This window comes from Chiroxiphia lanceolata, chromosome 2 (assembly GCF_009829145.1).
Source record: "Chiroxiphia lanceolata isolate bChiLan1 chromosome 2, bChiLan1.pri, whole genome shotgun sequence".
Taxonomy (NCBI): domain Eukaryota; kingdom Metazoa; phylum Chordata; class Aves; order Passeriformes; family Pipridae; genus Chiroxiphia; species Chiroxiphia lanceolata.
In genome coordinates, this window is record NC_045638.1 from 30781531 (window position 1) to 30794401 (window position 12871).

Sequence of the window (12871 nt, forward strand, 5' to 3'; positions counted from 1 at the left end):
TGGTAGTTCCCAGCCTTTGGATCATGTGTTCTTGTTGCAGGCTCTTCTTCTGATACTGAAAACTCCAAGTCAAATAAGAAAAATGCCTTTGTCTTTAACTTAGATGAAGGGGATTACTGAGTGAGAATCAGAATGTTTTTAGTGTTTCAAAAAAGTTAGCAGAATGACAAGATTGGAAATTGTATTTGCAAACAAACTGCATTCACTGCTGCTTGTGGGGTCATGGTAAGCACCTGGAAAATGGGATTTGTTAAAATGTTTATGAATCGTGAAGTTTTCCTGAATTTTACAAAACTTTTTTTTTTCCTCTGGAAGGCACAACTGGACAAGGATTATTTATATAAAAGTCCAAAATCCAAAAAAGGCTTTAGGATCTTACTAATTTCAGTATGGAAGTGAGACATCAAATGTATGGGTTAACAAAATTTAATGAATTTGGATTTAGTGTCCTTGACTGTTTTCATCATTTCATCAAGAATTTTAAGGAATACTATGTGATGTTAGCAATTAATTAAAAAAAGATGAAGAGATGAGGATCAGATGTTAGTCTGAAAATTGTTTGCGATATCTATGTGAATAATACTTTTTGGGACAAATATGAAAACAGATTCATTCACAAATGACTCATAAGCAGATAAATGGGATAAAATCCCAACTGATATTATTTTACCTAATAAGCATATTTCTAATGTCATTTTTACTCTCTCAAAGGTTTGGACAACTGGAGAATTGAATTGAATTTGCCTTTGAATTTAATTGAAACATGTATTAAGGACAGGTAACATCAAGGGAAAGCTGTCCCTGAAACACCATTCCAGGCTTTAGACAAAATACTGTTATTTGGTGTAATTACAGTAACTCTAGGCAAAACCAATTGCCCAGGCAATTGCCCAGATAATTCAAGCATGTTAGCCTTGTCTGCTTCATTGCAGACAACACAGAGTGTCATTGGAAAGAACAAAAATCTCTTGAAGACAACTTCTTATCTCCTCCGATCCTATATCCCCTGACTCCCAGTTTGGAGTCTGCTCATATGAAGTCTAGTGTTGAGTAAGGGAAGCTTCCCTTTTTCAATTTCCTTATTTGGCTGACTTAAGGGCTTGAGAGAATGAAAGGCACTAACTGTTTTTTTATTCTCTACAGACAGTCAGAGCACTCTTGAACAACAACAGCACAGTCACTGTTCTGCGATCAGGCTTGCATGCTGTCTTCAACGAGCAATCTCTGGATGTGACTAAAAACCTCTTTCGAGAGAAGTTTAGGAATCCAAAGAAGCGGCAGAAAAACATACAATTCAAATGTAATATTTTTTTTGGATATATTTTGTCTATCCACTTAAGCCCTTGCTTGCCATTGTTAAAGCTCCAACATTTCCTCTTGCTCATTCATTGCATCTGCCCTAATGGGGATTACTGTCTTGCTGTAACCCAAAGAGCTGGAAAAAAGCCAATAAAATTGAGAATGGATCACATGGTGTTATCCTCCTAACTCTAAAGGTTAAGAATTAAAGGCTGTCCGTTCTGACTCTCTCTGGAAACTTTCTGTGGCAGTAGGAGTGGGATTTGTGTTACTGAATTATGTATCTTCTAGAAGAAGGTTGGCAAGGAGGGATATTAATTTTTTCTTTCCTTTGACAGAAAAGATGTTTTCAATCATCGCATTTTACATTTTTCTCTGTTATTAATCAAAGCACATAAAATAATTTCTTATGGCTAGGTTTTAAAATACTGTATGCTAAACTGGACAAAGCCTTTCAGCTTTCATGTCATTTTGCTGTATTGTGGCCTGTGGGATCAATGTTGTGCTGTAAACAATAAAATACTCAGTTTGTATGCAGCCGTGACATAATGTATTTGCCAGCTTAATGAAAAGGAAGAGAAACATAATGGCAAGATAATTTTTAATTAATGGTCTACCATTTAAAATGTTAGCAAGAGATGGGCAAGTTGAACTAGGCTGTGTACAGAACTGACAGGAGGAAACCTCAGCTCTTTGTTCCTGCTCCATCACTGACTCATGCACTGACAAGGGATATGCCACAGACTTTCTGTGACTGCTTTCAGCAGAAATAATAATTTGCCTTCTTCACAGAACAATCAGTAGAACCATTTCAATAATATTTGTATACATATTAAAATCAAAACCACTGCACAGAACACTCCTATTACATTTTTCCATTATATTATCGTGATCTTACACTTTCCAAGGTAGATTTATTGCATTCTCTGTTTTCATTGCTTTTGCAAACTGTTATTTGTAATAAGCAAGGTTTCACAGACTCTATACATGTGATTTCTTGAAGGAAGATATCTCAGTTAGAAGGGTATAAACTCAAAGAGATGCAGTTTCCCTTTAGGCATTGGGTGGTAGGTTCCAATCTTTTGAGGGAACAGCTGCACTCATATGTGGCAACATTATCTGTATTTCTGTTGGCCTATAGAATATTCTGCACTTAATGTTATTGTTTTAAAACTGTTTTCTCCCTTCAAGAGATAAACCAAGATTATTTTTTTTTCTCAACCACAAAAAATTTCAAATACATATGTTAGTATTACTTATAACCAAATTCCAGCTTTTTCATTAGAAGTGCTTTTTCTTGTCACCTTTGCCATGATGACTAGGTCAGTGGAGTTATGGTGGAAATTGAAATCAGTCAGAATTCACGTTCATGTCCAAGTAGGGTACTATATATTAATCAAAATACTAGAAACAGATGTCTTAATCTATTTTAAGGTAAAGATAAAAGAAAAAGAAAGCTAAAAAGTGCAGAAACAAACCAAAAGGCAAGCCAATCACTTCATATAATGATCTCTCTTCTATATTTCACAGGTTTGAAAAACTTAATTTCTTCGCTGACATCTTCCACAGATATTCGAGATCTCCTGAGTTGTTTCTCTTCAGATCTTCAGACTTTTGTCATTAAGGTATAAAATTAATAATTTCAGTAAAGAAAGAGCGATCACATCATTTATCTTGCTACATGCTGACTGTCACTAGTCTGCAGGAGCTACATTGCACACTAGCAACCTGACCAGACTGCAGATTTGCATAGCTACAATTTATGCATGCTGCAGAAAATGGAAAATTAATTGGCATACAAAAATTCCATCTGTGCAAACAACTACAAGCATATTTCTGCACATATATCCACTCAAGTGGTTTCAGTATCTGCTCTTATTTCATAGACACATATTATTGCAGTTGCTAATAAACCAAAATTCAAAAGTAATATGTTATTAAAAATGAAAAGAATCCTTCCTAATCCCTGAAATCCTTGGTTCACTAAACTGTTGGCTTTTAGCAGGTAGTAGGAGAGTGACAACTTCTAGTACAAAGTCTCTAGCTCTTGTGAAATGTTCAAATATGAACATCCTCACATATGTACCTTTTGATAGATTACCCATTCTACCATCCCTCTTCCTTCCCTGATTCAGAATTAGTAGTAGCTTGTATGCTGCATTGGGTTGGTTGCCAGGCCAGTTAACTTGGGTCTGGGTGACCCTTAGAGTTTGGGTAATTTTTTTCTCTTTCTGAAGAAACAAAGTAAACTGTACTTATTTGACTTTTTTTCTCCCTTTTTAAATCAAGAAAGATACTTTGCAGTGCATTCATCTCATAGAACCCTCAGCTACCTCATGGGATGGTATAGAGAAGAAAGAGCAGGACTTTTCCTGGAGTTTCACAGTTGTAAGGCATAAGGCAATAGAAAGGAAAAAAAATGTACTATGAGAGTAATTAAGCATAGGAAGAGCCTGGAAAGGCTGTGGAATCTTTATTCAGGAGATATTTAGAATTTGGTTGGACAAGTCCTGAACTAAGCTGGCCATGCTTTGGACAGGAGATCAGATTAGGTAATATCCAAAGATCTCTTTTAACCTCAGCTATTTTAGGATTCTAACAAAAAAAAGTATTTGTTGCTTTTTACACCTTTGTATTGAAAAACCTGAAACTATTTCCCAGTTTGTACAGTCTGCCACACAGTAAGGAATTCTTTTAATCAACTTTATCATAAACCAATTATTTTCTTTATCTGCAGCCAAGCAGGAGTAAAGAGACATTTAAAAAGCAGGCATCAGATTTTATGTTGAAATGGAATCTCCTACTGAGCACTGTAGGCAAGATTCTGACCATCAACAGAACAGACAGTTTTGGTAAGTAGGATCTTTGTGAGTCTCATTTCATATGTCCCTTTCTGACCTGAGATGACAGAGGCAATAGATCTAAAAGTACCTAAAGGGGCTGACAAGAAAGCTGGAGAGGGCCTTTTCATAAGGGCATGTAGTGACAGGACAATGGGGATTGGCTTTAAATGGACAGTAGTATTAAATTAGATATTAGGAAGAAATTCTTTACTGTTAGGGTGGTCAGGCAGTAGAACAGATTGCCCAGAGAAGCTGTGGATACTCCATCCCTGGAAGTTCAAGGCCAGGCTGGATGGGGGTTTGAGCAACCTGATCCAGTGAAAGGTGTGTGACAGAGGGGTGTGCACCAGATGGTCTTTAAGATCCCTTCCAACCCAAACTATTCTCTGTTTCTGTGACTCCATGATTTTAACTGACATAAATTCATGCTACTTAATAAAGTCATACCTTCTTTCTACTCCCTTCCTTCAATCACCATTCTCCTGGTGATGTGGCTATAGACAGGTCAGGGAAATTAAATTATTAGTTTTTAACGAGACCAGTTGTCTGAGCAAAACTCTAGGATTAGCAGAAGGGAGGAGAGTAGGAGCATGCAGCTGGAGATGGCAGGAAGGGCAGGACTCCCTCTTTTGGCAGAAGTCATAGTTTGTCTGTGGGGAAACGAGGAACAGCAGCCTGAAGTGAGAGCTTCCGCTCTCTCTCCATACCAGAGCTGCACACCGCAGCAGAAGGGTGTGATGGAGAGCTGGGGTCACTAATATCCCAAAACCATAAACATTCCAGGTCTCTCAAGTGATAGCTCCAAGTCCTTCGGGTTCTTTCTATATGTTACAGAAAGAGCTGCTCTGCCAGAGTAGGTCACTGTGATAACTACCTGCCAAAAAGGCAATTAGGTCATCTGACAACAGCTCCTTCCAAATGCTCTTTTTCCTTATGCCTTACACTGACCTGAATGCTTGCCTAGCCAGCAGCACACCTGTTGAAGGTGTTAAACTGACTGAAAATAGTCACTCCTTTAGCTGGCTTAGTTTTCTCTCTGTTTTAGGGCTCTGAGCTGTCAGACATCAAATCCATAACATATCAGTGCAAGGCAGGAGAAGTGAAGGAACTGTGCAGTCATGTTCACTTGAAGTGATTTGAAGTGATACAACCATGTCTTAAATCAGTTCAGTCTCTACCCTAAATGCCTTTCTTGTAACACCTTTCAGAGGCTCCTCTCTATTATTCATTCTGCAGAAATGCACCATCTCCTGTGAGAAGCATCTAATCCCAAACTCTATGAACCGCCATTTAGAATTTCAAAGCAGCACCTTCATATTTTTAACTCTTCTTTTGGATGAGGCTTCACATAAATAGCCAAAGAAAACCTCATTATCTTCTTTGAAATGCCCCTTCAAAACTGTACTTTCATGTGTTTCCTGCAAAGACATAATAAAGGGGTATTGTTAAGGTTGTTGCCTTTTGTGCTCTTCAGTATTCTTACCCCAATAATGCCTGTGTTTGTGTATCTATGAACACACCCTTCTTCTGCATCAAGCTGCTTGCTACCTTTTGCTTTATGTTTAGATTGTAAACTGTCTTAAGCAGGATCAGAGTTTTGTTCTGTGTCTGCAAGGAACATAGAGCACAGTAGGGTCCCTTGTCCATCAGCTGCTGCATTACAGTAATAATAAAATAATCAGTCATTTCTTCATCTCCAGAGGAGTTCTGCACAAAACTCTCTGATGTTACATGCAATATGCTTGGCAATGAGGAAGCTGGGAATGAATTTCAAGAACTGCACTGGAAGCATAATATTTATTGAAATTCCCCATGATGATGACATCCTCTTCCCTCTTTCCACTGCAAGAAGAGTTTCATGAATTGGCTCCTTGTTCTGCAGTTGTCAAAGGATGGGATGCAACAGACGAAGTACACGTCTTCCTCTGCAGAGCCTTCCTTGAAGTAGTTACAATTTATATTTTCACCTCACTTATGACAGTCTTCCTACTATTCTTCAATAACACTAAGATTTAATTTATTCTCATATATGAGAGAGTTAAAAATGGTTTTTAATCTTTTGCTGTGATGCTCCAATAATTTGGCCATTATTATCCTCTTTCTTAATAACCCCAGTTCTTTAAGGTGTTGGGTTATTTGGTATAATGATGTCCCTTCTTTCACATGTTTCTATTCCATTAGGATATTGAGTTTTAGCAGACAGGCTGAAGCAGTTCTGTTAACAAGCCATCTGGTGTAAAAGTTCTCAGGGTCATTGCTTTTCAGAAATTTCTTAAATCTCAGCATTTCTTGCAGGAATGGTGGGCATCCTGCAAGTCAAACTATGTAGCATCCACACTGAGGACACACAATTATTTATGGAAATGTGTGAGTGCCAGTGTGTCTGGCCAAATGCAGTGTGTCTCACACCCAAAATAAACCACACACTAGTAACCAAAACCAAACTTACTTCTGACTCAGTCTCTTGCCTTGGAGTTTGCCACATCCAGCACACATAATATACTGACATACTTACACCTCAGAATTTAGAATTGACTGTTACCCTTTTCCAGCCCAGCCCAGCCTCCACATGGGTGATGCCTAAGCGCAATTGGAGGAACTGTGCAGTTACTCCTGCTGAAAGGCAGCACGGAGCAAGTGTGGAGCCGCAGTCAGGGACACTGGGACCTCTACAGCTTCTTCAGCTCCACCTCCTCTCCAGCAATTGTGCCTCTACATACTTCCCTCACAGAGTTTCATGTCAGCTCACACACCTCTGTTTCCTTACTGATCTACCTTCAAGGCATTCCAAGCCACAAGGTCTGGATAGTGACCTGTGCATTCCTCCTTTGCAAGCAAGTTGCTTCAACCTAGTCCCTCTTGAAAACTGTGTCCCTCTGTATTATCCCAAGGGACAACTGGAGTGGTAGCTTTGGTTTCATGCTTACTCTTATTGAATATGTTGAAAATACCTGAAAGACTGATAGAAACACTCTTGGACTACTAGTGTCAGGTCTGTATACTTTCAACTCCAACTATAAAAATCCCTTTCCATAGGTAAACAAGCGCTTCCACCTACTTTGCAATAGTTTAAAGACCCCCAAAAGGATGAACAGCAGAAACAGCAGCTTCTCAGACACATATAACATCAAAAGAGACATTTTTCATTTTTAAAGCTCTATAAACCTTGGTTGTTCATATATATTGTGGTACTTCCTTGTTGATGTCCCTGTAAACTTGTTTGTGGGATGCAGAGGTTATGAATTACTTCATGAATTCCTACACAGATTTATGGCATGGAAGAAGATCTAATTTTTACTGTAAAGGCTTCCAATCAAGGTGTGATTCAAATGTCAATGGCCTCAGTGAGTCTCTCTTGGCTTTTAGCAGTTATGGCTCAGGCTGCAAGGTAGGCATAGGCCATTTAATGTCATAAATACAAGACATACAAACGTCTGTAGGAGGTATTGCTTGGGAAGAGGTGGAATGATTTATCTGTCTGAGGGGAGAATGGGAATGATACGTTGTGATTGATAAGCCTTGTAGTAGAAGTGAATGTGAGAGAAAAACTTGAACGGGAAAGTGAATGAACACAAATACACTTTCCTCGCTAAGTTAAATAAGGGAAAAAACTTTTGCTTATGTTTAAAATCTGCCCTTGGTGCCTCTTTTGCAGTGATATCTGGAAGTATGTAATTTTGTAAGTCCTGTTCAATGAGTGCTGATCTGCTACTTTATCTAGCCCGTTACTATAACAAAGCCCTTCAAAAAAGAACATGCCATAAAGATAAGCAAATTAAAAGGTTGTCATAATTATCTTTGTTTTTCTTTAAAACTAGGATCCTGGCTTTTGTTGAATTTGCTACTCGTTGATTTTGCGGCTCACATTTTCCAGACCTATATAGAGGAGGAGAAAGAAGATGGAAATTCCTTGGTTGCAAAGCAAAATGAGGTCCCTGTTCTGTGTGTTTATGAGCCCAGCCATCTCTCAGCCTGTTTTGCAGAGGATCAGCCTCAAGCCAATGCTCCACAGACAGCTCTCGTGATGCAGAACCAGAATAACTTTGGATTAAGCAATATTTTCCAGAGTTCTGAGTTGTTTGGTGAACACAGCCACTGTCAGCAAGGTGAAATTAACATTAACTTAAAAGAAAACTATGACAAAAACCCAGTTATAAATTGGGTAGATTAGGAGAGATTGGGAGGGCTGTGTTTGGTTGGGGATTTTTATGCGTGTAAAGTACAACTAATGAAATCCAGGTTTTCATGGAGCTGTGTCTGATGTCACTGAAAACTGTAGTCATAAAGCATCCTTCACACCTCGCACCCATCTCACAATCCCATCAAGGGATTGTAATCTCCACACCACCCACCTCTTCAGTACCACAGTTCCCTGATCTTTCCTTAGGTTTCCAGCAGACCTCTGGTATTCCATCAGATTCCCCAGGTGTTGCCTAAGGAAGAGCAGTGCTGTTCAGGTGGGCTGGGAGCAGGCTGTAGGCTAGCTGACAAAATGGGCTGCATGTATTTATGGATCAGAAGAGAGAGGGCACAGTGTGGTCTTTTCTCACTGTTGGAAGCAACGAGAGCACATTGTCTGCTCTCCAGTTATCTGTTAATTTTATCAAAAGATGCAGAAAAATAAAATCCTTGAGACCTTTCTCTCCACCAGACTTCCTTGCAGTCGGTCCACTGCTCCAAACTTACTAGCTTAATGTAAGGCATACAGGTAGAAAACAAGATAGACTTTGACTCTTCTAGGATACAAGGCTAAAATATAGGGACATATGGGAACATGGATCAAGTCTCTGTGCTTAATGCAAGTGATGAATTAGACATTCAGCTGTTTTCAGATTTGTCTTCCATGCAATAACATGGAAGAGAAATTAAATTTAGGACACTATCTTAAATCTCAGAGAACACTGTGTTTTCTAGAAAACAGTGAAGGACAAATGTTAATGGCACCAAGACTCACGAAGAAAATTACATTTTTGGGGCGACCCTGCTATAGTTATTTTAATCCCAAGAGGTATTCAGTTTCCATATACTAGGACCAGGAGTGGAAACTGACTGTTTTAAAAACATCTTTATTAGTTATAACAACCCGTAGGGGACCCTAATTTCTTAAACATAGGATATGCTAAGACTAGCTCAGCAATGAAAGTTGGAGGGGAGAAAGCAGGTACGAAGGGGACAAACGAAGAATGATTTATATATGTGATGGGCATGTTTGACAGATTTTTTTGTTTTTCAAATATAAAATAATAACTCATTCTGTCATACCACCTTATAGTCAAAAAACCAAACTGAGCTGAATGCCAGCTATTAGCAGGAGAGCTCTAAATCACTGATGATAAGAAATGAGGAAATAAACCACTAGAAATCTCATTCAATATCTGCCCTGCTTCCTATGCTCTTCACTGTGCTGCCCATATGGTCTTTTGTATGGCCTCCTATGGCCATTTCAATGCTTTTTGCAGGTATTTGACCCAGACACAGACAAGGGTTTGACCCAGGTTTGGTCTGTGTAAGTGATGTGCCTATAAATATGTCTTTCAGTTTTGCATGTTTTGTACCTGATTGCAAGAACAGAGCAAGGCTGATTAGAATGAGGGATGAGAGGTGTCAGAATGAGAGAGGAAGGGTATAAAATGTGAAATGAGGAGTAGGACAACTTGAGAGAAGTTATGGATGAGGAAAGGACACAGTGAAGGATTGAGTGTAAAAAAAGTTTAAAGATTAAAGAAGCCAACAGATGATTGATTCTACCAGTCCACACGCAAGATGCTGAAAATGGTGGGATGAAAAAGAGATTCTGGTAAGAGCTTGTTGATGTTGTGGTTCAGCTTTTTGAGGGAGCTGAAAAACTTCAAGCTGCAGCTCAGAAGATCTTCAGGGTCTGTGATAGAGTGAGTGAGCATTTCTGCCCACATGTGTTCTTCAGACAGGTGTTCGCTCCCACCTCAACCATTGCAGATTCCTTTTTTTTGTGTGTCAATACTAATTCCATAGGTTGATAAAAACCATAGCTGCCAAAAGCATCTCCATCACCCACCACTTTGTTTGTATGGCCACCTCTATAGATCCTCTGAGTAGATTCCCATTACATGAGAATTTTTGTTCTGTGACTTTTGATCACCATCATCATCATGCTCCCAAGCAACCATCTCCCAAGCATTCCTGCTCCTGACTAATACCCTTTCGGCCACAGCCCATTCTGTTGGGTATCTAAAGCCTCAGCAGCCTTAGTGGCATCCACCAGACACACTGCTGTTTCCTGGACTGTCTTTCTGCTGCCTAACATATTGCTCTGTGCATCATGGGTTTATTTCATAATTTTTGCTTCACCTCATACAGCCTCAGCAGCTCTCTGCTGCCCACTGGTCAGTTCCCATCCTCTACTCCATTCACTGCCAACAACACCAACCTCCATAGCATTTTAATCTTGTCCCACAAGGCATTTCTATGCCTTCTCTACAGTCTGTCATACTGGGGAAAAAAACCAGTCTGCTCATTGCACCTCCACCCTCACCTCATTGAAATTAGTGCTAACCACTTAGTTGTGCTATAAAACCCTGGAAAAACAAGAGGGAGGACTGGTAACAGAAATCAGAAAAGAATCTCCCAACCTTACCCTGTTATCAGCAGCACCAATATGTGTCTGTGGATTAGCAGCTAACTTCATGATCTTTTAGTTGGCACCTTAATTCTTTCTCTTCCTTCCCCATCTGTTTTTGGTTTTTCTTTCTTAATTCATGCTGAATATAAATTACACTCCTCAGCAGAGAGACTATATTTTTCCATTTATTTTGAATAGTGCAGCACATTTCTGAATCTTATTTTTAAATATAGTTTGAAGCATGAAAATAATTGTTAATAATTTTGAAGAGAGAATACATTCGAAGTTGGTGGCATCTCCCAATGAAAACATTGGGTTTATATGAAAAAATGTAGAGGGAGGGGGGTGAGACAATAGAAGATTTGTGCACACACTGCCTTAGAGGGAAGTGCGGCGTATGAAATGCTATATAGCCAAACACACACAGTATGAACTAAGAATTGATGAAACCAGTGGCAGTAACGGAGATGTTCTGAGCGATCCGTAATCTATGAAACTGCAGCTCAGAGAGCATTGGCCTAATCTTTATTCCTTATCACAGAGCTTGCAGTTGCTTTCTTTCAGCACGAATAACATTTTTTCATCTAGAAAATCCCATTCTAGGTTTCTGCTCTTTGTTCACTTGTTACCAAATTAAAATCCTATTAAACTTCACACCTGCAGTGGGTTTATCTGCAGAGCACTGTGCTGTAGCTTTTAATCCAATTCCACACCTTCGTAACATACAATATACTGCAAATCAGGGCACGAGGAGACTGAGGGTATGCTATTCCTAGCTCTGTTAGCAGAAAGCAAATCAAACACTTTGATTTGTTAAAAAGGGAGAAAAAAATAGGACATAGTTAACTATTTGACATATAGGAACGGTAAGTGTTCATCTGAGTGGTCTGTATAAGCCAGGATACAGAGATCAAGCGAAATCATCAACTAAAATGATCAAAAAATTAGGGCAAAAACATGACCCTAATTGAATTCAGTGTCAAAACTTAAGAAAGCTGGAATTTCAGCATGAAAAGGCAGGTCCTGTCAGGACAGAGACAGGCTGAGACTATTTGTTTTGAAAGTGAATAGAAGGGCTCGTAGCAGAAATGCAAAGTGTGAATGACATATTAGAAGTGGATGTGGCCTCCTGTCAGACCTTTGCCTACCTATGAGGAACCCCAATGTGCGCCTCCTCTTGTTGGGTTTATTGATGTAAAATAAGGCTTGGCATCTATAAAATCCCTTGGGTTAAACTGGAAAGAATAGAGAAGATGTTTTTCGTTTGATGAAGGGAGAAATGATTTCCAGTTCCTATTGCCAAAACATTTTCATGTTTCTTTTCTAATTTTTAGCACATCCAAGTAATTTTGGAAGAGAGATTTATTATAATGTGTACTAAATTGGATCTTCAAGTTGGAAGGGAAACACTTCTTACTCAAAAAGATGGACAGACACTTCTTTGTCTCCAATGAACAGCAAATCTTCAGAGAAAACCATCCAGACTTGAAAATTCTTTATGCTCCACCATTCTTACTTTTTGATACAACTTTAAGGCATATTGTTTTCATTCTCTTAAATTTAAGATTTTTTTTTCCCTGAAAATACTACGTGCAAAACTGGGCTAGCAATGCAGTTATTTTAAGTTGTCATGTGATTTGTATTATTTGAATAAATCTTCAGAAAAAAAAGGTGAACTATTTGTGGCTTGCTTTTATGTATTTCCTGAATTTTTCTGTTGTCAGTAAAGCTGAAGACCTACCTGAGGTAATTGTGGTAAATTTATCTGGAAGCTACAGCATGGATCACAGAATCACAGAATACCAAGTTGGAAGGGATCCACAAGGATCATCAAGTCCAACTCCTGGCCCTGCACAGGATTATCACCAAGATTCACACCATGTGCCTGAGAGCATTGTCCAAATGCTTCTTGAACTCTGTCAGGCTTGGTGCTGTGACCACTTCCCTGGGGAGCCTGTTCCAGTGCCCAACCACCCTCTGGGTGAAGAACCTATTTCTAATATCCAACCTAAACCTCCCTGACACAACTTCAAGCCATTACCTCGTATTGTGTCACTGGTCACCACAGAGAAGAGATCAGTGCCTGCCCCTCCTCTTCCCCTTACGAGGAAGTTGTAGACTGCAAAGAGGT

The 12871-nt window shown here is 39.2% G+C and overlaps 1 protein-coding gene across 3 annotated transcripts in view; it reads left to right on the forward strand.

The window, feature by feature from the left end:
* The window catches only part of RFX8 (RFX family member 8, lacking RFX DNA binding domain), a 33465-nt gene extending 21049 nt beyond the window's left edge, over positions 1 to 12416 (forward strand). For 2 of the 3 annotated variants that reach the window (XM_032680400.1, XM_032680401.1), the window contains 5 exons: positions 1144 to 1300; positions 2830 to 2924; positions 4037 to 4151; positions 7961 to 8248; positions 12075 to 12416. In XM_032680400.1, coding sequence (XP_032536291.1) covers positions 1144 to 1300; positions 2830 to 2924; positions 4037 to 4151; positions 7961 to 8248; positions 12075 to 12121 — 702 coding nt within the window. In that variant the 3' untranslated portion in view covers positions 12122 to 12416. Of the gene's footprint in view, positions 1 to 1143; positions 1301 to 2829; positions 2925 to 4036; positions 4152 to 5187; positions 5501 to 7960; positions 8249 to 12074 lie in introns of those variants that run through there. The other variant, XM_032680402.1, reaches the window with a different exon arrangement.
* The last annotated feature ends 455 nt before the right edge of the window (positions 12417 to 12871 follow it).